This window comes from Petaurus breviceps, unplaced genomic scaffold (genome assembly GCF_028583685.1).
Source record: "Petaurus breviceps papuanus isolate PSGF00001 unplaced genomic scaffold, PetGlider_PUasm1.0 37, whole genome shotgun sequence".
NCBI lineage: Eukaryota > Metazoa > Chordata > Mammalia > Diprotodontia > Petauridae > Petaurus > Petaurus breviceps.
The window spans coordinates 9,073,798-9,098,216 of record NW_027186296.1 but is presented as its reverse complement, the minus strand read 5'-3'; the positions used below and the strand labels follow the sequence as shown (position 1 = coordinate 9,098,216).

The 24,419-nt window shown below is 39.4% G+C and overlaps 1 protein-coding gene across 7 annotated transcripts in view; it reads left to right on the top strand.

Moving 5' to 3' along the window:
• CHD8 (chromodomain helicase DNA binding protein 8) overlaps positions 1-24,419 on the top strand; it is a 63,672-nt gene that overhangs the window by 9,462 nt on the left and 29,791 nt on the right. For 2 of the 7 annotated variants that reach the window (XM_069097774.1, XM_069097773.1), the window contains exons 2-7: positions 5,337-5,423; positions 18,274-19,114; positions 19,698-20,084; positions 20,798-21,183; positions 22,531-22,645; positions 24,184-24,366. In XM_069097774.1, coding sequence (XP_068953875.1) covers positions 5,344-5,423; positions 18,274-19,114; positions 19,698-20,084; positions 20,798-21,183; positions 22,531-22,645; positions 24,184-24,366 — 1,992 coding nt within the window. In that variant the 5' untranslated portion in view covers positions 5,337-5,343. Of the gene's footprint in view, positions 1-5,336; positions 5,424-12,823; positions 12,979-18,059; positions 19,115-19,697; positions 20,085-20,797; positions 21,184-22,530; positions 22,646-24,183; positions 24,367-24,419 lie in introns of those variants that run through there. The other 5 variants (XM_069097777.1, XM_069097776.1, XM_069097779.1 and 2 more) reach the window with 5 other exon arrangements.

Sequence of the window (24,419 nt, the reverse complement as noted above, 5' to 3'; positions counted from 1 at the left end):
TTGTTCAGGGGAAAAAGGTCAGCACCCCAAACTTCAAAATATACAGACAGAATTATCAAGACATTAACAGATCAAGTAGACAGCTTTCCAAACTGTCCAACCATTACATCCATACCCAGTGAACATCTGGGTTTCCACATCTGGGTTTTTCAAAGCCCGGGGGACTCGACTCTCAACAAAGGCTTCCCAGAATTCAGATCAAATCACAGAACACTTCTCAAAGTGAGTCCCAAAACAAAGCTACACATCAGGGCTTATATAGCCTTCTCCTGGCTCAGAGAATGTAACAACCTTATTGATTCACTGGCCAATCAAGAAGTATCTACTGAAAAACAAGCCTCCCTCCCCAGGCTTCAGGCGCATTTTAGCCTAGGGGCAGGGAAGATCTTCCAAATTTGCATTCCCATTACACTCAGTTCTCTATATATTTTAGAAATGAGTCCTTTATCAGAGACACTGGTTGTAAAAAATTCTTTCTCAATTTTCTACTTCCCTCCTAATCTTGGTTGCTTTGTTTATGTAAAAACTTTTCAATTTAATGTAATCAGAATTGTCCGTTTTGCATTTCATAATGTTCTCTAGCTCTCATTTGGTCATAAGTTCTCCATTCTCCATAAATCTGACAGGTAAACTATTCTTTGCTCTCCTAATTTGCTTATAGTATCGGCCTTTATATCTAAATCATGTACCCATTTAGACTTTATTTTGGTATATGGTATAAGATGTTGGTCTATGCCCAGTTTCTGTCATACTATTTTCCAGTTTCCCCATCAGTTTTTGTCAAATAAAGGAGTTCTTATCCCAGAAGCTTGGGGTCTTTGGGTTTATCAAATAGAAGATTACTGTAATCACTGTCTACTGTATTGTATACCTATCCTATTCCACTGATCCACCAATCTATTTCTTAGCCAGTACCAAGTAGTTTTGATGATTGCAATTTATGATACAATTTAAGATCTGGTATGACTAGGCCACCTTCCCTAACATTTCTTTTCCTCGATCCTTTGATCCATCCTTTGATATTCTGGACCTTTTGCTCTTCTAGATGAATTTTGTTATTATTTTTTCTAACTCCGTAAAATAATTTTTGATAGTTTGATTGGAATGGCACTGAATAAGTAAAATAATTTAGGTAGAATTGTCATTTATATAATAATTAGCTTGGCCTACCAATGAGCAACTAATGTTTTTCTAGTTATTTAGATATGACTTTATTTGTGTGAAAAGTTTTTTGTAATTTTGTTCATATAGTACCTGGATTGTTTTGGCAGGTGGCCTCCCAAATATTTTATAATGCCTGCAGTAACTTTAAATGGAATTTCTTTTTCTATCTCTTGCTGTTGGACTTTGTTAGTAATATATAGAAATGCCAATGTGGGTTTATTTTATATCCTGCAACTTTGCTAAAGTTGTTTATTATTTCAAGTAGTTTTTACTTGATTCTCTAGGATTCCCTAAGTATACTATCATGTCATCTGCAAAGAGTGATAGCTTAGTTTTTTTCTTTGCCTACTCTAATTCCTTCGATTTCTTTTTCTTCTCTTATTGCTAAAGCTAATGTTTCTAGTACCATATTGAATAACAGTGGTGATAATAGACATACTTGTTTCACCCCGATCTTATTAGAAATGCTTCTAGCTTATCTGCATTTCATATAATGCTTGGCTGACCATTTTAGGTAGATGCTACTTATCATTGTAAGGAAGGGTCCATTTATTCCTATACTCTGTAGTGTTTTTAATAGAAATGGGTGTTGTATTTTTTCTATTCTGCATCTGTTGAGATAATCTTATGGTAATTTTTTGCTTTTGATATGATCAGTTATGCTGATAGTTTTCCTAATAGTGAAGCAGCCCCATATTCCTGGTATAAATCCTACTTGATCATAGTGTATTATTCTCATGATAAGTAGCTGCAATCTTTTTGCTAGTATTTAATTAAAATTTTTGCATCTATATTCATTAGGGAAATTGGTCTATAATTTTCTTTATCTATTTTCCCAGCTTCCTTTAAGACTTTTTAAAGACCATTTTCTGCCTTTCTTGGGTTCCCAACTGCTATGGGCTTCCCTACTACAGGGCAGCTAGGACCATTGGACTTAGACTTGGAGACAGGAAGACCCGAGTTCAAATTTGGCCTCAGACACTTAGTACCTCTGTGACCTAGGCAAGTCACTTAGCCTCTGTCTGCCTCAGTTTTCTCATCTGTAAAATGGGGATAATAGTAGCCCCTATCTCTCAGGGTTGTTATAAGGTTAAAATGAGATATTTATAAAATGCTTTGCAAACTTTAAAGAGCTGCATGCTAACTATTTTATAGCTCTTATTAAATGCTCTGTATTTGTTATGTTTCCTTTTATCTACATATTGTCTTTCTCATTAGAATGTGAGATCAGGGACCATGTTTTTGCCTTTTTCTGTACCGATACACAGCAAAGGGTTTAATAAATGCTTATTGATTGTTTGAATTTTCAAAATCAAAATTCAAGTATAAGGACAAGGACTCTAATGTCTTTTGAAAATTAACTGAACCATCCATACTGCTACTTCCTTTCTCTATTATGGATAAAGAAAACTTGCCTAAATTTTCAATTCCTTACTGTGAAGGAGTTGCTTCATGAGTTACCATAGATAAAATTCATTTCCTGGGGGCCACATTCTGATAATCAGACTATCTGAACTTAACTAGGCTGACATTCTTTTCTTCAATAAAATACTTAGGTATTAATTTATTAGGAAAAAGTATGTAGTATCACTCTTCTCCATCTTCCCTTGAAACAATAGCACAACAAATGTGGTAAAAAGAATATCTAACAGACAGTGCTTCAGAGTTTACAAAGCACTTTATATGCATTATTTCCTTAACGCATCAAAACTTACTGTGAGATAGGTACAATTGGTATTATGGAATTTAGTCTCACAGAGGTTAAATGACTTGCCCATGGTCCCTCAACTACTGTGTGTTATAAGCAGGATTCAAAACCATGTTTTCTTGATCCCAAACCTATCTTTCTATTCACTTCACTACTTCTCTCCATATACTTTCCCTGTCTTCCTCTTAACATTTCTTCACTTCCAGGGTCTTGTTCTCCTGGGATTATATCAGAATAACTTTCTGAGAAGGGCATGTTAACTACAAAATTTTTTCACTGTGTTTCCCCCAACTTCCCCCTTACCAAGCCCCGCCAAAAGATTAAACATTTAGGTACTATACAAGTCTTTTAGAATCTCTCACAAATTCTAAAAATCACAAAATTTCAGAATTGGAAGGGACTTCAGAGGCCCATCTTTTCCAACCTATTGCTGACCAAAAATGTCTCCTACAATATTCAGCCTTCATTTGAACATCTCTAGTGAAGACAAACTCACTCCCTTCCAGGAGCCCATCCTTTTCCATTGTTTCTATTTAAGAAGTTTTTCCTTACAACAGACTTTTTCTCATTCCACAAACATATATAAGCTTCTTCATTTTTCCCTGGTCTAACACTTTTGCTGCTGTTGTCATTGCTTTGTGACACTGATAGCAGAAAAATATTTTTCTGAGAATTAAGGATATAATAATTTGTCTTTGGTTGACTTCACAGCAATAATAACCAATTATTTATGTACTAATTTTTGCTATTCAGATGAATATTTAGATTCCAGAGCAATGGAATTTTGTGATCCAACGGTGCTATTCCCTGGAGAGAAGTGTAGCTAAATTGTGAGTGGATAAGAATGCAGTAATATCTCAATATACCAACTAAAATGTACTCATCATCAATTATCAATCATCATATAGGTCTTCAGTATTCTGTATGGTAGCACACCATACTTTCTTGCATAAAAATCTTCCCAAATCATCCTCTTGCATCTCTCATCTTCTGTTTACCAAACATTTAAATGATTGGGGATCAGGAGACAATGGAGGCAGAAAAATCTGATCATGTAAACAAACAGCCAAGTGATATCTAGTCTAATCAGATGAGAAATTATATTTGCCAATACAAATGCTGTAAAATTAACTGAAGACCTGGGAAATAATAGATAGATTCACAAGATTATGTGAATCAACATCAATACCACCATTATAATAAATATGAGTAAGTCACATTTATATAGTGCTCTAAGGTTTGCTAAGTGCTTTTGTCACAAATACAAGTAGCGCAAATATTTATCTCCTTTTTGTAAATGAGGAAGCTGAAGCTTAGAAATATAAAGCGTCTTTCAGCTAAATCCTACAGCTAATTCAGAGCTGGTGTTTGAACTCAAGTTTGATCCCTGACTCCGTGTACAAAGCAATGCTTTTTCTACAACACCAAGACATGCCTGACTTGTGCTAAACACTGGTGTTTATTGGAGTTCCCTGAGACTGCTTAATACCCATCCTGCAGTTCCACACCTAGAATCCCACCCCCACACCCTTTTTTCTCTACTAGGATCATCTTTATAATTGACTTCAACAAATATTACTTGTGAAAATTCTGTGGAATCTTTTCCCCATTTTAGCATTCCTCATTCAAAATAGAAGATCCTTCAGAAGAATTTTGTACTGACCTCTAGTGGAATATGAATAAAAAGCTGTATGTATATGTTTTTATCCATATTCCACTAGAGGTCAGTACAAAAAAAAAAAAACTCAGTTTCTTCTAAATTTAGCTGTATGTATATGTTATCTTTGGTCATGTTAACACTCAGATTTTTTTCCCCATTACATACAACTTGGTTTGTTAAACTAGACAATACATTCATCATATTAGTTCCAAAGCTAATTGTTGGTACCATCTTTTCTTTACAATTTTAAAAATTCTTCATTTACTCATTCTTTCTCTTTGTTTTTTGTACAACTGTCATTATGTCCCAGTTCTCCCTTCTCCGAAAATAATTTTTTAAAAAACTTCTCCCCTGTAACCAATAAACATATTAAAGGCAAACAATTACTCACATCATCCAAAAATTTATCTCAAGTTACTTATCTGTCAAGAAGTGGAAAGTATGATTTATCATTGAGCACTCAGAATGTTTGTAGAAGGAGCACTAGACTGTAGGAGTCAGGTGGTTTGGTTCATTCAGCTTTACCATTGGCTAGTTGTGGAACCTTAAGCAAGTCAACTTACTCTTTGCCTCATTTTCCCTAGATATTAGGAAAAGGATAAGGTTCTTTGACCTTACTTGTCAGGATAGGAATTCAAGTGTAATACAATGCAAAATACATCAATTTCCATTGAAGAGAAAGAAACACTTGGTAAACCTTGAAAATAACTTTCTTTTCAGTCATAAATACTTGAGTCAACTCACACAATTTTTGTTAGCCGCACACTTTCTAGGACTGATTTTTTGCTACTTACTCCTTTATAGCATTAGGATGCATCGTAATTCACCTTTGAGCATAAATGTCTTCAAATGTTACAGAGAAAACAACCTCTCATACTCAGACCAAGGAAGGTAAGTACAAGTTAATATTTTTGATCATTGACTGTGCTGATAGATATTAACCCAGCCAAATTTTATGTATTTTGAGCTGTGTAAGTTAAATTATTGTTTTTATTGTTGGCAAGTCTAATCTCTCTGGACCTCAGTTTCTTCTAAATTTAGAGGCTTGGGCCAGGTCTTCCAGTTCTGAAATTATTTGATTTGTGCAATTATAGGATTTCAATTGTAGTCCAATTATAGGATCAGATCACTAGTCTTCGATTGTTCTGTTTGATCAATATTCATAGTATAAAACTCTTGAAGCAAGAATTCCTAACCCAGGATCTGTGAAGTCGGTTTTTTGTTTTGTTTTTTACTATTTTGATAACTGTATATAATTGGTTTGTTTTGTGATACTATGTATTTTAGTTTATTATTATTATTATTATTTGCTTTTTGAAGGGGGGAGGGCAGGGCAATTGGGGTTAAGTGACTTGCCTAAGGTCACATGGCTAGTATGTGTTAAGTGTCTGAGGCCGGATTTTAACTCAGGTCCTCCTGACTCCAGGGCTGGTACTCTATTCACTGTGCCACCTAGCCACCCCTATGTATTTTATTGTACGCATTTAAAATCATTTTGAGAAGTCCATGGCAGAAAAAAGGTGAAGAACCTCTTCCACAGAGTTATTTTTTACCTTGAGGCAGCTAGGTGGTACAGTGAATAGACTACTGGACCTGGAGTCAGGAAGACTTGAGGTCAAATTCAGACTCAGCCCTTTACTCACTGTGTGACTCTGAGCAAGTCACTTGACTTCTGTCTTCCTCAGTTCCCTTATCTACAAAATGGATATAATAATAGCATCTTCCTCCAAGTCATTGTGAGGATCAAATGAGATAATAATTGTACTGCACTGAGCACAGTGTCTGGCATATAGTGAGCACCATATAACTATTACCTGTCATCATTAATATTATTATTAAAGAGCTTAGCACAGTGACTGGCACAGTAGATGCTATGTAAATCCTTATTTCTCCTACCCTGAGGGTTTTGAAACTGGTAAATAATAATAAACATATAGGTAGATCTGCATGTAGCTATAATATAACATGACCCAATTGAAACTAAGCAGCAGTAGATTTGGGTAGGGCCTTGGAATTAAGAGAATGACCCAACCAGAGATTCCTAGTTGACTGCCCACTTTCACAAACTATTTTTAGGAGTCAGCATCTTATACTTGTCTAAGGATATTGTGTTCTGAATGTTTGCCTAAGTTATGGTATAGAATCATTGCCAAAATAAGAACTGCTCTGATTTATATTATAATACTCCTGGTTAGAGGAAGCATGGTAGAGTGGATGGGGTGCCGTCCATGCAGTAAGATCCAGGACCAAATTCAACATCTGACTATAGAGGGATTGCAAGTCATTTAACTTCTTAGTGCTCTAAGAAACTCTATTAAACTAAAAGTCACAGATCAGGTGCCATTCTGCGTTAGTGAGAGGAATTTCTATACCATGGGTTCCCTACACTTATGAAATCATAAATCCAAACAACAAAGACAACAAAATACATGTAGTGCTTCTTTGAAGCTGCTAAACTATTACGGAGTCAATAATCTACATGTCAATGTCCTATGTAAGATTAGTTACTATTCTCCTCAAATCATAAACACGTGATGTCTTCTCATTCATTCATGTGACTGTTAGTGTATGAACAAGACATGATGGAGGATATAATGATATAGAAGGTATATAGTTTTTACCCTAGAGCGACTTAAATCTATACATCTAGCCCTCATATCTCCTGAACTCCAGTACTTCATTAACAGCTGTCTTTTGGACATCTCTTCCTGCATCCCCATTGGTACCTCAAATTCAATATGTCCTAAAATGAACTGATTCTGCCTCCCTCTACCACATCACTGGGGTAGCTGTGTAGATAAAATGCTGGGCCTAGAGTTGGGAAAACTCATCTTCCCGAGTTCAAATCTTGTCTCAGACACTTACTAGTTGTGTGACTTAACCCTATTTGCCTCAGTTTCCTCATCAGTAAAATGAACTGGAAAAGAAATTATCTCTGCCAAAAAAAACCTTTAGTGGAATCACAAAGAGTTAAATACTACTGAAAACAAAAAAAGACTGAACAACATCCCACCTCAACCTATCCCTCTTACTAGGAGATACAATGGCAGCTAGGTGTTATAGTGGATAGGGTTGCTGAGCCTGGAGTCAGGCAAGACCTAAGTTCATATGCGGCCTCACCCTCATATTCAGACTGGGTGACCCTGGAATATCACTTAACCTTTACTGTATCAGTTTGCTCAACTGTAAAATGAGGAGAATTATAGTACCTACCACCCATGGGTATTGAGGTTCAAGTGAGGTAATATTTGTAAAGAGCTTAGCACAGTGCCTGGTACATAGTAGGTACTTAATAAATGTCTTTTCCCTTTTGCCTTTTGTTCCCCTGACTTTTCTATTTATCTTGAGGGTACCACTGTCCTAGAGCCTCCCTGTCACTAACCTCTGAATCATCATAAGCTATTTGATCTCCCCTACCCCACATATTCATCATTTGCCTCATCTTGTTGAATCTACCTTTACAACTCTCACATTCTTCCCATTTCTTTCATTTACTTTCATTATCTCTTGCCTAAATTATTGCAGTTGCCTCCTAATTGGTCTCCCTGCCTCCAGTCTCTCCTCCTCCACACAGCTACCAGATCCATATTCCAAAAACACAGGTCTGACTGTGTTGCTCCCTGTTGCTTATAAGATAAAAAGACTAACTCCTTTTTGTCATTTAAAGCTCTGTTCAAGATGGCTTCAGCTTGTTTCCTAGACTGATTTCACATTTCTCCTCCCTCACCCCCAAGTTTTATTTTCTAACCAAATTAAAGCATGATATTTCAGGTCCTGACTTCATGCCTTTACTCTGGCCATTTCCCTCAACTAGAATGCTTTCTTTTTTACCTTTACCCCTTGAAATCCCTGGATTCCTTCAAGGTTCAGGGCAGGTATGAATTCTTAGATATGGCCTGTTCTGATTTACCCACTCTTCCTTCCCCACTTTCTAGTCAAAACTACTTTGTATTTACTTTGTATATAGTTTGTATTTACTTGTTTTAGGATCCTATAGAGCCAGAAAGGATTTCAGAAACATCTGTATACTTGTTGGTATCTATGTATGTGTTTCCCCCAGTGAAAGGTAAGCCCTTTAAGGGTAACAACTGTTCAGTTTCCATCTTTGTATCCCCAGCCCTTAGCACAGTACCTGACACATTTTAAGTGCCTAAAAATTATTGTTCAACAAAATAAAATAGCATGCAAGATAGAATATATGCACATATAATAAAAATACAATGTAGACTATGATTGAGAAAGCTGTGAACAAATATGGTGTTGTATATGAGTTTATTTTTTTTTTTTGCTTTTTTTTGGAGGGCAATTGGGGTTAAGTGACTTGCCCAAAGTCACATGGCTAGTGATTGTGTTAAGTGTCTGAGGCCAGATTTGAACTCAGGTCCTCCTGACTCCAGGGCCGGTGCTCTATTCACTACACTACCTAGCTACCCCTGTATATGAGTTTATGGATATAGTGCATTTTGGTTGGAACAAGAAAAACTTGGCAGATAAGATAGTATTTAGTTTGGCCTTGAATGATGGGGATTTTAGTAAGTAGAGAAGGTATAATATGAATCGAATTACAGAAGCAAAGTCTATTCAGGGAATAGTAATTTGGCTAGAGTGTAGGATGGTGAATAAATAAGTCAGTGAAAGAAAAAGCATTTATTAAGTTCTTATTATGTGCCAAACACTTAGCTAAACTGTGGAGTAGATAATAGAACAGTGCCTGCCTCAAGGAGCTTACATTCCAACAGGGAAATATGGTGTGGTAGATAGAGTCAGGATGACCTGAATTCCAAATTTAGATACATCATGTATTGGCTGTTTTTAACTGTGGGCAAGCCACTTAATGTCCCAGTGCCCTGAGCAGCAGGTATCTACGTTTGGTAGAAGGTGTTTCATTTCTTGGGGTCTCCTTCACTATTCTGGACACTCCTTGCAAAAAAAATTTTTAAACCAGATCATAAAAGATGCTGTATACCAACCTTAGGATTTTAGACTTTATATTATAGACAGTGGAGTCCCACTGAAGATTTTTAAGCAAGGAAAGATGGTACAGTGAAAACAATAGATTTATGGTTAGAAGACATGGGTTCAGGCCTTAGCTCTGCCACTCACTACCGCTATACTTGGGCAGTATATATACATATATATACACATAGACAGACAGACAGATAGATAGATAGCTTTTATTATTTATTTTATTAGATAGATATGCATCAATCAGCGGACATTTATTCAGTGAGATTCTGTGCTGAGCTCTGAGAATACAAGACAAATGAAACAATCCTGGACCCCAGGGAGCTTACACTCTAATGGCAGACATGTGCACAAAATATTTCCAAAATAAATACTGGGTAGTTTGAGTTGAGAGTGCACTAGCATGTGGGAGAGCGTGTTTAGTAATGGCTTCATGTAGAAGATGTTGTTTGAGTTGAGTCTTGAAAGGAACCAAATATTCCAAGAGATTGAGGTGAGGAGGGGAGTTCAAGTCACCTTATCTGTCTATGGCTTGGTTTTCTCACTATAAAATGAAGGAGTTTGACTAGATAATTTCCGAGGTCCCTTTCAGCTTTAAATCTATGATGAAAGCCATGCTTTAGAAAGAAGAGCCAAGTTATATAGGATGGTTTAGATCAGATAGAATCTGAAGCAGGGAAACTAATTAGGAAGAATCTAGGAAAGATACAGTAAGGTCCAGAACTAGAGTGGTGACAATAAGAATGAAAAGGAGTGGATGAATTCAGTTCATTTTAACAATGTTTAGGACCTATTCAATCAGTCAGCAATAATTTAAGAAGTTATTACTCTGTGCCTAGTACTGCAAAGGGGATATAAAGGAGGCAAAAACAATTCCTGTTTTCAAGGAACTCATGCTAATGAGATAACATGCAAACAGCTATGTGCAACAAGATATAGAGTATAAATGGAAGTTAATCCCAAAGTAAACACACTCTCATTGGAGGTTCTGGGAAAGATCTCTTTCAGAAGGTAGGATTTGAGCTGAATCTTCAAGGAAGTAAACAGGTGAATATGAGGAGGGAGAACATTCCAGGCATGGGGGACAGGCAGTTTTAAAAAGACATGGAGTGATGATCAGAGTGTCAAGTGGAAGGAACTGTAAGCTGGCAAGTGTTACTGGATTGCAAAGTAGGAGGGGGAGTTAAGTATAAAAAGAATGGAAAGGTAGAAAGGAACTAGGTTGCAAAGGACTTTAAAAGCCAGAGAATTTTATATTTGATCCTAGAGGTAATAGGATGCCACTGGTATTTATTGGGAAGAGGGAAGAGGCAAGGTCAGACCTGCATTTGAGAAAGATCACTTTGGCAACCAGAAGATTATTGTAGTAGTTTAGGTGTTGAGGTAATGAGAACCTGCACCTGGATGGTGGCCGTATGAGTTGGAGATAACTGAACATACATATTCACTAGAGATGTTACTAAGGTAGAAATATGACTTAGCAACAAATTGGATATGTAGAGTGAGAATCAAGAATGACCCCATGGGGTGGCCAGGTGGCTCAGCGAGTAAGAGCACTGGCTCCAGTGTTGGGATGACCTGGAGATTGAATCCCGGGCTCAGACACTCAGCACCACACCCAGAAATAACTGGCCGTGGAACCTTGAGCAAGTTACTTAACCCCAATTGCTAAAAAAAAGAATGACTCCATGTTTGTGATCCTGGGTGATTTGGGAGTATGTTGGTGCCATTAACAGTAACGGGGAAGTTGGGAAGAGGAGAGTAAGGGGAGGGGGCAGTTCTGTTTTGTTCATGTTGAGTTTGAGATGTATATGAGTTATCCAGTTTGAGGTGCCCACTGGGCAGTTAGAGCTTAGAGTGAAGGTCCTGGGAGGGTTTAAGGCCAAATCAATAGTTTGTATAGATATGATAATTGAATCCTTGGGAACTAGTGAGATTACCGATGAGATTATATTGGGGGAGTAGAAAAGAGGGTTTAGGACTTAAGCTGTGACTTTATTAAAGATCCTACAAAGGAGACTGAGAAGGAGCTTGTCAAACAGATTGGAAGAGAATCTATTGTTAGTTTCAGGCACTGGTGATACAAAAACAAAAATGAATCTTTGCCTTCAAAGAACTTACATATAAAATATATTGTGACACTTGAATCTGCAAGACTTGATAATGAGCCTGGGTACTATATTTTAGGAGGTAAGGAAAGGAGTAGTATAAGTATTAGTGAAGGTTCAGATTTTGAGCCCCAGTGACTGAATGGAGGAACAATCCACACAAATAAGGATTGGTGTTTACAGAGGCTCTTGTTGTCAGGCAGTAGTTAGTGCTAAGATAGACCTAGGAAGAAAGAAAGAAAACCTGTGTTTGTTAAGTGCATACTATATACTAAACACTGTGCTAAGGAATGACTCTAAGCCGAGCACTACCTAGTAAGGCTCTAAAGCCGATTAATTGATACTCTAATATGTAGAAGAAATAACCTAATTGAGTTTCTGGAGGAAATCTGTACTGAGTTTTGGGCTGTAGTTTTTGGTGACATAACCTAGTTGGAGAGTGAAGTGTTAACTGATATGTAAAGAACAGAGGCCTGTTTTCTGTTATTCTGTGGTAGGCCAAAGTGCCACTAGATGAAAGGATTTGCCAGAGGAGAGGCACATTGATTTGCTTGACAGATGGGTTCTGCATGTAGTAGGTACTTCAGTGTTTGCTACATTGAATTGTGTTCGAGGTGCATGAAGGGGAGGTGAGAAGCGCAGAGTTTTTGATGGGTGACAGAGTGGCTGGGGTGGCGCTCTGTTTCCAGGACACTGCAGAGGAAGGGTTAGGGGCTTTCTTTGGTGCAGCCGAGCACTTTGGCTGTTGGCAGAGAGGCCCAAGCCTCAGTGTAAGGGCTGCCACTGCAGTAAGGGGGCTAATTCACCCCGCTGGGGAGGGGAGACCTGGGGCGAGGGCCAGGGGTCTTCACTAAACAGGACTAGGAGAAATGGGGGGCGGGGGAAAGCGTGTGCCCGACCCTGGGACCAGAAGGCCCCGGACCCGGAGGGGGCGTCGCAGCGCCGGCGAGGTCCCCTCCCTCCGGAGCCATCCCTAGCCCGCCTTCCAAGCATAACGCAGGAGGGGGTCGAAAGGGATCAAGAATTGAATTCCCAGAACTTGTTTCCCGCAGGGAGAGCAGGAGGCCGCGACCCCGCTTCTTGGGCCAGGCTCATTTCTCACGCGAACCGCAGGCTTCGCCTTGGCCCTGGAAACCGGATAGGCCTCTTCATGCGCTCTCAACCTAACCCGGAGGCGGAGGGGGAGGGGGGAACTTCGCTAGTCCCGCCCCTCACTTTGCTCAGCGTCGTTGTCGGTGTGCTGAGTGACGGGCGCTAACCTCCAATGGGGACGAGGGGCGGGCGGGAGCAGCATGTTAGGCTGCGCAGGAGGAGGGGAACTGGTGCTGGAGAGACAGCAAGAGGGGCGAACCGGCCCCCCGCGGCCGCTGCAGGTAAAGCTGCCTCTCTGCCCCGGGGTGCGGCGCGGCCCGGCCGCCCTTCTCCTTTCCTTTCCCTCTCTCTGTCTCTCCGTCTATTGCCGTGTTGAGCCTCACATCCGCAGCCCCCGCCCGAAGATCGCCCTCGCCCCCGGGCATCCTCCCCCTCCCGCATCTTCCTGTGCTGCTTGTCCCCGCCCCAGAGGGCTCCCCCTCCGGCCCCCTGCCCCAAATGCACTTCTCCCCGGCCCCTTCTCTAGGGGCCCCTTGCCAGAACTCGCCTCTTCTTCTGCTCTGCGGCCCCACTGGCACCACCCCGGCTGCTTGTGCAGGTAATGTCTTCGTCCCTCTTCCTCCCCTAGCCTCGCTTCCCACTCATTGAAACCCCCACTTCCTCAGCCTTTTCCTTCTCCCAAACCAGGACCTCTTTTCGCTACTTTCTCCTTGTCCCCTAAATGTCCGTGGACATACCTATGCATATAGTTCTTATTGCTTATTGCGTTTTCTATGTCGATTAGAGCGGTCTCATATTACTTTACAGGCTTCATCTTATGCTTGAAGATACCCCTAACAGTCTGAGATTTGGGTCGTTAATGCTCTTGATTTGCAGGTGAAGAAACTGAGGCAGTGGCTTGTCCAAGCCCGATGCAAACTGTTGCAAAGGCAAGGAAAGGGACCGAGATAGCCTGACCTCCAGTAACCATCAGTTTATCCTCTTATGTCCTCAAGTTAATTTCTCCTATTTTACGCACCCTATCTTTCTATCCTTTTATCTCAATTATTGAGGAGTAAGAGAGTGAAGATGATATCTTAACTATGTGAAGTACATTTGTTCTAGAGAGCTCAAAACACTGCATTTTTCATTGTTGAAGATAGTGGGATCAGAGATTCCTTGGGCACAAATTTTGTCTCCACAGTGTAATATTTAGTTTTAGGGTGTCCCTCCTTTTGGATAATTTTGGTGATTCAATTTAATTTTAAACTTTGTGGATGCTTCAATGGCTTCTGGGGATTTATCATTAAGTTGTTTATTTCTAGTGTACATACACACACATAGATGTATATATATCCATAAATAAATATGTGTGTACATAAAGAACACATATTTGCATATACACACAATACCATCCAGTCATATTCAGGAAGATATTATCTAACATCCTTTAAAATTTTGAGGGTAAAAATTTGAAGTTAATATTTAGAAATAGAATAGTGAATTCTCTTCTGAATCTGTGAGTAGTTGTTTAAATAAGTTTCATAATATTTTTGAAAAGTTCATGGTAAATGTGACATTGTCCTTTGCCTTCTTAAAGAAATCAGTAGGAGTAAAGAAAGACCATAGCTATATTATGTTTACTTTAGTGTGAACCATTTGTCTTCCAGACAGCTGGAAGTCAGTCTTTGTGATTTTCTTTACCCTTCACTGACAGGGTATGAAGAAGTTGAGAGGGAAATGTTTGGAGTAAAAAGTACAGGAAGAAAGCTGCCTTCCCTGCAGTGGGACAGGTAAAGACTGGAACAGAAATGGGGGCAGGAAAGGGAAGGGAAGATATGAAATGAGGGCGAGGTAGTGGAGAATCTGGGTCTTAATAAAACTGAGATCAGCAAGAATAAAAGTTGCACCAAAGTGCCTAGTTTATATTTCTTCTAAATGTTTAGTCTCCATGATGGAAGAATAATTGTCCAGTTATCCTGTTCTTTTCCATAATTAAACCCATCTTTTAAAAGGACAGCTATTACTGGCATACATAAAATATTCCTCTAGAGGTGGCAATATTTAGAGTTTGTAGATATACAGCCCAGGGCTTTGGCACCAGCTGTCACTGGTCCTCCAGAAAAAGACACTGGTTGGAAATTGACATTTACTATCCAATTGTGTTTTTGTTTTCCCTAATAGAAAAAAGTTAGAATTATAGAAAGTGACAACCTGAGCTTTATGTCTTTTATCACTTACAATTCTGCTTTGGACTATAACCCTAAACTCTCCCCTACAGCTACTTATTTCCCGTTACTTATTCTACATATTGAAATTCTGTTCAATGTTTGATTCATTTGGACAGTAATTTCACTTAGATGGTAATCAACTACTGTGTGGGTTTTCTAGCTCATTTGAAAATCATTGGAGGTTAAAGAGAAGATTGAACTATGGAAGATTCTGAGCCTTGTTGAATTTGTGGTGTTGAGCTAGTAGGACAAGATCTCATGTATTTCACACTGCCAAACTAAACCAGAAATTATAGTGAAAGAAGCTGGAGATATGTTGGGAGCAAAATTGATCTTATAGGAGTAGAGAGGAACAAGAAGTTGAGAATTAGTTAGACATGAAACAAACCAGAAGGGAGAAGTAGAATAGATGAAATAAAGTTGGAGGTTAAACTGGATGGTAGGACTGAGTAAAAAGGGACATTTTACTGTAATGTGGCACTGATCTGAAAAGTATTGAGTTTTCTAGACCTAGCCAGACCAGGAAAGAGGAGTTCGTTGGTTTACTGAATGGGTCTGTGAACTTGTGGGGCAGGTAGGAACACAAGTTATTGAGAGCAATTGCTTGAGTCAAATGAGAGTGGAGAAATTATTTACAATCATATTTCCTTTATTTTCAGCACTTTAGAAATGAGACCTCTCTCTAAGGTTCATACTAGGTAAAGAGAAGAAATGATAATAAGGAATTATTAAAGGACCAAGGTGCTAACAGTAACAGGGAAGGCTTTTCAAAAGATTTATGAATTGCTTTCAGTTTACAGACTTAGAGGACAGGAAACAAGCACTTTTCTTTTTATCATACTTATATCATACATCTTAGACAATTAGAGCTGAAAGGAAACTTCCACACCACCTAGGCCTCCCCCTTTACTTTACATCGAGGTTCAGAGAGGTTGTGTGACTTGGGAGGGGGGGTGGCCTGCACAGCTGAAACTCAGAGGTGTAATTTGCACCTAGATCTTCCTGGTTTCAGATCCAACATTCCACCTCAGTCTGTCTCCCTGATAATAATTACTTAACATGTACTCTCAACAATGATGAAAATAGAGTACATGTTATAGAGTAGGACCTAACTATGAAGAATAATAGAGATGAATGCTTCTATAGTAATACTGACTCAATCTCCATAGTGATTTTGCTAAATAAGGAATATTTGATTCCATTACCCCAAATACCCTAAATTCAACTTTGGTATCACAATATCTTTCATTAAGTCAGTTAATAAATGTTTGGATTGAATTCATTAATTGTTGGGTAGGCACAAAATCAAGAGAATGTTGAAATGGAGGAGGCAGAAGGTTGAAGGAATGGTTGAGGCAAGGGTGAGAATAATGAAGAAAATGAGATGGTGAGTATACATTTCATGAAGCTGAATAAGATCCTGTTGTTGAAGGAGTTTTGAGTTTTGATTGACATATCAATCATGATTCTTATTTATATATGGTAACAAGCCATTCCTACACTTTTACATAGCCTGAATTATATAGTGGCCTAGAAAAACAGAAAATGCATAATAATTTTGAGGGAAAGCATTAAGGTAGGGGTAAGAAACACTATTGAAGTTGGGTCCTTAATTGTGTTGACAATTATTTAACACTTTCTGTGCCATTTTCCCCATCTGATGCCCCCTATTTTTTGAAACTATTATGGAACTAGTTACTATATAATACCTTGATGACTGGGGAGTAAACTTTAAATTATTACAGTACAAAACTTTCTTGGAACTTCCTCTGATACATTGCTGTTGTTTTTTGTCTTTTTATCTCCTTTGCTTAACTAAGTGCCTGGAATTGTCAAGTAAAAGGCGTAGGTTTTCTCATTTTCATTTGTAATTGTTAATTAAGTGATAGTATTTATTTTAGCCAATTCTTAGCTCAGATTTCTTTCAATTTGGCTTCTCCAGTAGTTTCAGAGACTGTTGTGGCCTTAAATACATGAATTAAATAAGCATACTTAACTGCACTTTGCAAAACAGATCTGTCCTAACAGGAATTATAGAATACAGGAAATTCCCTGATATTTCATTTGTATAATCCCATTTATCTCTTAGAATAGCAAACATTTTTAAAGTATTTTAGAAGAGTTCCTAAGACTGAGGACCCAGCATCATCATTTAGGAAATCCAGACCAAATAAATTAAGCTTATCAGATAAGAGGGAAACAACATGTTGGCAGTGGGAAACTAGACTAGATTTGGAGTCAGAATCTCGGTTCAAATTTAGACTCTGCCCCTTCCTACCTCTATCACCTTGGGCAAGACATTAAATTTCTCTGGAGCCTCAATTTTCCTCAGCTACAGATATGAGGGAGTTGAACTAGAAGATTTCTGAGGCTCCTCCTTGCTCACTATATATGAATCCCAAATGGAGCCTTCTTTCCTGTGAAGAGTCATTCATATTCAGGAAAGTTTAGAGAACCCCATCCATCTCAGCTTGTGCAGTGTTTGACTAAAAGTACATTTGTGCCTGAAAGGTATCAAAAAAGCCTTCATAGATACAAAGAAATTTATTAAATTGAATGTATCAAAAAACATTTTCATCTACACTGAGATTTTTAGTGATGTAGCATTAACTTTGCCAGTTGTTGTGTTGTTTTTTTTTTTTTAAAGCAATTGGGGTTAAGTAACTTGCTCAAGGTTACACAGCCAGTTATTTTGTGTGGGTGCCAAGTATCTGAGACCGGAACCAATCCCAGGTCTCCCTAGGCCGGGGCCGGCGCTCGTACTCACTGCACCACCTGGCTGCCCCTAACTTTGCCAGTTTTAAGACAAGGAAACGGTAAATGTCCTGATTCCTAACCTCCAACTAGCATTGGGAAAAGTGTGAATGGAGGCAAGATGTTTCTTCGTGGGAAGAAACATAGAAGAGGTTAAGGTCAAGAGAACCATAGGAAAGGAGGAATTGGATTAATTTTCATTTTTGAAAAAACTGTGAATAGATCCTTTTTTCTTCTTTTTGTCAGGTCTCTTCTCCCCATACCTCTTATTTCTCCTTTCTGGTACTACTGAGCTTGAGGGATACTTTCTTCCTTAAGAAGGAAGAATTTTCATCACAGTAGTAGACTTATTATTTTCTCGCTAGCTATTCTCACCCTCCCTTTTTGTTCCCCTATAGGAATTCTACCATCATCCTCTGAAGACTTAACCACCTTACTCCATGAAGGCCAAAACAATTTGACATGTGTGGGTCTCTTGTCTCTTCTGCAGAATAGCTATTCTTCCCCATTGTGTGTAGCTTTTCCTTAATAGGGGAGGGGAGGGGAGAGCCAGGATCCCCCTCCCCTTCCCTCTTTAGAACTCTGTGAATACTTTCCATACCTCTTTCCCAGGATGGCAGACCCCATCATGGACCTTTTTGATGATCCCAATTTATTTGGCCTGGACTCTCTAACTGATGACAGCTTCAGCCAAGTCACGCGAGACCCCATAGAAGAAGCCCTTGGACTGCCAAGTACCTTGGATTCCTTAGATCAGATGAATCAGGATGGTGGAAACAGTGACTTGGGAAGTTCATCAAGTGGCCTGCCCCCTCCAACAGAGGAAACCCCTCCTACAGAACCTCCCAAAGAATCAGCAGCTCCAGCCCCAGAGTCACTGACTTTGCATGACTATACCACTCCACCAGTGGGTCAGGAACAACCCAACCAAACTATCTTACAGGCACCACCACCGCCAGCAGGACTTCTTCAGGTCTCCAAGGGCCAGGAGATCCTTAGCCAAGGAAATCCTTTTATGGGTGTCTCTGCCACAGCTGTCTCCTCCAGCAGTGGTGCAGGGCAACCCCCTCAGACAGCCCCCAAGATTGTTATCCTCAAGGCCCCACCTGGTACCTCAGTTACAGGTGCACATGTGGCACAGATCCAAGCCCAGGCCATCACCAGCACAGCACAGCCTTTAGTGGCTGGCACAGCCAATGGTGGTAAAGTCACTTTTACCAAGGTGCTAACTGGTACTCCACTTCGACCAGGAGTCTCTATTGTTTCTGGCAATGCAGTCTTGGCCACTAAGGTCACTGGAGGCCAGGCCACAGTGCAGCGCATTGTTCAACCCAGCCGGCCGGTAAAGCAGCTGGTCCTGCAGCCGGTTAAGAGTTCTACCACAACTGGAAACCCAGGGACTGGAGCAACACCACTGAAGCCTGCTGTCACACTGACCTCAGCTCCCACTCAGGTGACTCATGTAATAAGGAGAGGTGGGATATAGTCTGATTATGGGTCAGACTCAATCCTGAGTTTAGATAATAAGACAACTTGTCTAAGTTCTATGTTTGTGTTTTGATTTTGAAGCTTATGTTTCTTACCTGCCATAGTGGTTTATATTATAGCCTTAGGCCTTTGCCTTCATGACTCAGTGTTCAATATTTTTCCCTTCTTCCTTCATTACCACCTCATAGTGTTTTCTGCTGAGAGCAGCTAAATTGTTCAAATTGGGGCGGGGGGTAGGTGGATAGTGGTGGACAAGTAACATTGAAAAAAAGTTTTTGTTTTTATTACAAGGTTAGTTAAAGATATACCCTCATCATCTAATCATCAAGGTTGAATTCCTGCTTTTCTGTTCAGTAAAATGCTCTGTATTTAGTTAGAGGGGTCTCTTCTTTTAGAAAGAAATACTTGAGTGATCGTGAGGCAATTTGACATGGAAGGGACATGTAAACTTAGGGTAGGAGAGTTTGGGTAATAAAACAGATGTGTACTTCAGTCATCAGATTATGCCATAAAAATCTTCTTTTACTATTTCCTGTCCTTAATAACAGGGTGAATCAAAGCGTATCACTCTGGTTCTCCAGCAGCCTCAGTCAGGGGGGCCTCAAGGCCATCGGCATGTCGTGCTAGGGAGTCTGCCAGGCAAGATTGTGTTGCAGGGCAACCAGCTGGCAGCCCTGACTCAGGCCAAGAATGCCCAGGGGCAGCCCGCCAAAGTGGTGACTATCCAGCTGCAGGTGCAGCAGCCGCAGCAAAAGATTCAGATTGTACAGCAGCCACCATCATCCCAGCAGCAGCAGCAGCAGCAGCAGCAGCAGCAGCCACCCTCAGCCCAGCCAGTGACCCTTTCTTCGGTGCAGCCAGCCCAGATTATGGGACCAGGACAAAGCCCAGGCCAAAGACTTACAGTACCACTCAAAGTGGTGCTTCAGCCACAGGTAAGGTTAGCTATGTAATGGGTGGAAAGAAAAGAAGAAAAACATGGTGTTTTCATTGTACCTACTCAGAGCAGCCTGTTATTAATCACAGGACCCAGACTAACTTTGTTACCTCCCCCCAATAAAATTGGTTAAATACAACTAGGAGAACATAAAAATTATAGTTCCCCAAGATAAAAGGATTAATTTGGTGAATGAACAAATGGAAGTGATAATTTATTTAGTACTTTTGACCTGCTTTAAATCATCTCTAGATTCTTTCTAACCCTTTTTTAAAAATATAACTGAAATAATATCAGATAACCTTCATTTTAAAGATAAGAAAGCTGGAACAGTGAAGTGCTTTTCCCAGATAGGTCAGGAATAGCAATACCAGCTATGTTCTTGACTATTCCTTATCTAACAATCTTTTCTAGTTGTTTCACTTGCTGCTTTTCCTAGAAGAGTTGTTGGGGGGGATCAAGGATGAGATTAGGAAGCACTTGATTGAGGAGATTAGAGATTGAAATTTGCATTAGTGTCTGTGTTGCTTTTCACTTCTCTCCAAGTCCCATACCAAATGCCACAAAGCCTAAGTACCATAAAATACAGTCTAGCCCAGTTTGTTGCTGATATTAAAAAAAGGCTACCCTTCCTCTTTGCTTCAGAACTATGTTTTGGGCAGATTTCACAAGGAAATGATACTGACGCTTATATTTATCTATTTTCTGCAGGCTGGCTCTTCCCAAGGGGCCTCCTCAGGCCTGTCAGTGGTTAAAGTATTGAGTGCCAGTGAGGTGGCAGCTCTGTCTTCTCCAGCAGCTCCCACTCCTCACACCGGAGGCAAAGCTGGGGTGGAGGAAAACCGAAGGCTAGAGCACCAGAAGAAACAAGAGAAAGCTAATAGGATAGTGGCAGAGGCCATTGCCAGAGCTCGGGCCCGAGGTGAGCAAAATATCCCACGAGTCTTAAATGAAGATGAGTTGCCCAGTGTCCGACCTGAGGAAGAAGGTGAGAAGAAACGCAGGAAGAAGAACACTGGAGAGAGACTGAAGGAGGAGAAGCCAAAAAAGAGCAAAGCATCTAGTACCTCCAAGTCTAAGGGCAGGAGTAAGCTAAAGTGAGTATCTGCTGCCACCTGAAGAAGTGAATTAATGGCAGCCCTTCTTGGTGTTTTCATGACCTTTAGATTGGGTGTGACATCTGATGGGCAATTTAAAGGCAGTAGAGTATTTGTATATCACAATTCACATTAAACATTGCCATCATTTCCTTGGTAGAACTTTGAGAATTAAGGGATAGAGTAGAAGATTCCATCAGTAAGCTGTGGCCTGTCTTTCCACAATTCCTTTTATGATGCCTCTCTGAGCATGACATAGTACACCAAAGTGGGCCTCATATTGTGCAAGATTTCCCCAAAATTCCTATTTGAAGAAAGAAGCTACAAAGAAATTATGTCTCCACTCCTTCATCCCTCAACCTTTAATTCAACTCCTATAAGCTTGGGCCATACTAAGGGGAGTTATAGCCTATTACCTCATTCCTGTCTCAGTTAGGAGTCCTTTATCCTCAATTTGCTACATTTCCTACTTCCCATACATAGCTTCTTCATATAGTCACATAGCTTCTTCAGAATACGTCAGGGATTTGTAGCTGGAGTAATTACAATTTGAAAAATAGTAATAATATCTTACATTTGTATTAAGAATAGTTGCTTGACATCATTAAGTGATTCTGTGAAAATACAATGTTAAACAAAAGAATGTTAAAGGAACAGTTCCATAGCAGTATTACAAATAGGCAATTTATTAAATTATTTTGCTGTAGAGTTTCATGTGACTTTCCATTAGGATTTGGTTATACGATATTAAAGATGTTATTGCAAAATAATAGTATCACATAACAATAGTACCTTGCCTTATGCAGGTATATTTTCATCATACTTTACCATTTATAAAAAAGGTTTCTACAGCCATTAACTCATTTGATCCTCACAACTACTTTGTGAGGGCAGGTATTAACTGCAGTTTTTAAGAATGAAGAAGTTAAAATTGCAGGTGATTAAATAATTTCCCAGAATTACATAGCTAGTAGTGGTGTAACTAGAACAAAAATCCAAGTCTTCAGATTTGTAATTTAGTATTCTTTTCATTACCAGTATTCTGCCTCTCATTTGGGATTTATATTATTGACTTGTGGCCATAAAAACATCATTGTTAAGGTCCCATGGTTTTTAATGGTTTTAGAGAATTGAATTGGGCCTAGACACAAAGGGGATTCTTGTCTTTTTACTAAACTCTCTTATCCCCTTGCCCTACCATAAATACAAAAATAGGTATATAGATATAAATGCTGTCAGTTCTTGCCTTTCCACAACCATCTCATATAGATTGACAATTGAATTCCTATGATGATGTGTCTGAGGTGTCCCCAGTACCTCCCTGAAAGTGAATTTTTTTCCTCTCAGCACCATCACTCCTGTGGTGAGTAAGAAGAGGAAACGCAACACCTCATCGGATAATTCTGATGTGGAAGTCATGCCTGCACAGTCACCCAGGGAGGAGGAAGAGAGCAGCATTCAGGTAAAAGCTCTCCTGAAAAAACGGAGCTGAGAAATTTGGTGACAGAGCAGGACGTGTCCCCAAATTAAAATGATGGTGCCTAGATCTAAAGTACTAGCAGTACACATATAAAGATTTCATATCTCCCTAAATGCTTTTCTATAAAAATCATCTTTTGAACTCTTCTTAGACTTAATGCTCTAAAAGTAGTAATAATTCTTATTTCCCTTACTCTATAAGAATATGAATGCAGTATTACTTGTTAGCCATATTTTGGTTTCAGTTAGAATTACTTTGGTTCTTCTCACCTGACCTTTCCCATACTTCTGAGTTTTGTCCATCTCTTTAAACTGGAGTAGCCCAGCACATAGCTTTTTTTGGGGGGGGGAGGGAGGGGAAGAACGTCTGGAAACACATACTGTGAAGACCAGAAGAATAGACCTTTATTAGCTTACAGCTAGATTGCATTTGAGTCTATCACAAATCATTAATGTTCATTGTGCCACTAGAGTACACTTCTTTCCTCTGATCTTCACTCCACCCTGATGTCTGTTCCTTTTGGTGTAATAATACCCATAGTACCTTGTTGTGAAGATCAAATGATATATATGTGAAGTGCTTTACAAACCTTAAAGCCCTACATAAATATCAACTAAAACTGGGTCCTTGGTGACCTTTAGATTGGAAATAACTAGCACCATTTCTCAGAGAACACTCTTTAGCTTCTTTCATGGGTAGTCAGGCCTAGTCCTGCCTTTAAATCAAATGACTAAAATTTAATAAGTTTTCCTTTCTCTGATATTATTGTCTAGTTTGGTTTTCATGGGAATTGGGGGGTAAATAGAGCATGTTTAACAGCAGACAGATACTCTTAGTTTAGTGACCTGGGAGAGAGTGGTATTTATAAATGTATTTTGTTAGAATGTTGCCTGAATTAAATTTTACTGTGAATATTGCCATTTTCTTAATGATTTTATATAATTAATTTTTCATGAACACAATCAACAAGCATTTTTTAAGCATTTGCTATGTTTTTATCATTTATATATTATATATAAATATATATTTAGCACTGACATACAAATATAAGTAATGAAACAGTTTCTACTCATAAGAAGCTTACTCTCTACTGAAGGAGGCAATAAGTACATATACACACAGTACAAATATAAAATGAATAAATACAAATATGTGCAAAGTAGTTAAATACATTCTATCAAGAGAGAGGACATAGGCAATTTGAGGGATTGTGAAAGGCTTCATGCAGAAGATGGTACCTGAGCTACATCTTAGGAAGAGAGGGATTCTGAGGGGTAACAGTAAGAATAGAGTGCATTCCAGACATGGGGGGTGGCCAGTGCAAAGGCATGGAGATGGGAGATGGAGTGTTGTATATAAGGAACAGAGTTCCTACCTACTTGAATTTGTTGTCTTAACTGGTAGATGAAATAGGAAGTGGGGCTTAGGATTACTGTAACTTAGAGGAAAAATTGTGAATTTACTGGAATTTTTGCCAACTTTTGTCACTCCATCTTGTCTAACCATTGTTGCCTTTGCAGAAGAGACGCTCAAACCGACAAGTGAAGAGAAAAAAATACACAGAGGATTTGGACATTAAGATCACAGATGATGAGGAGGAAGAAGAGGTAGACGTGACTGGTCCAGTAAAACCTGAGCCCATTATGCCTGAGCCAGTTCAGGAACCTGATGGCGAAACATTGCCATCCATGCAGTTCTTTGTGGTGAGCTGAATACTTGAGCTGTTTCAGGGAGAGTACTAAGAGCAAGGGCAGAG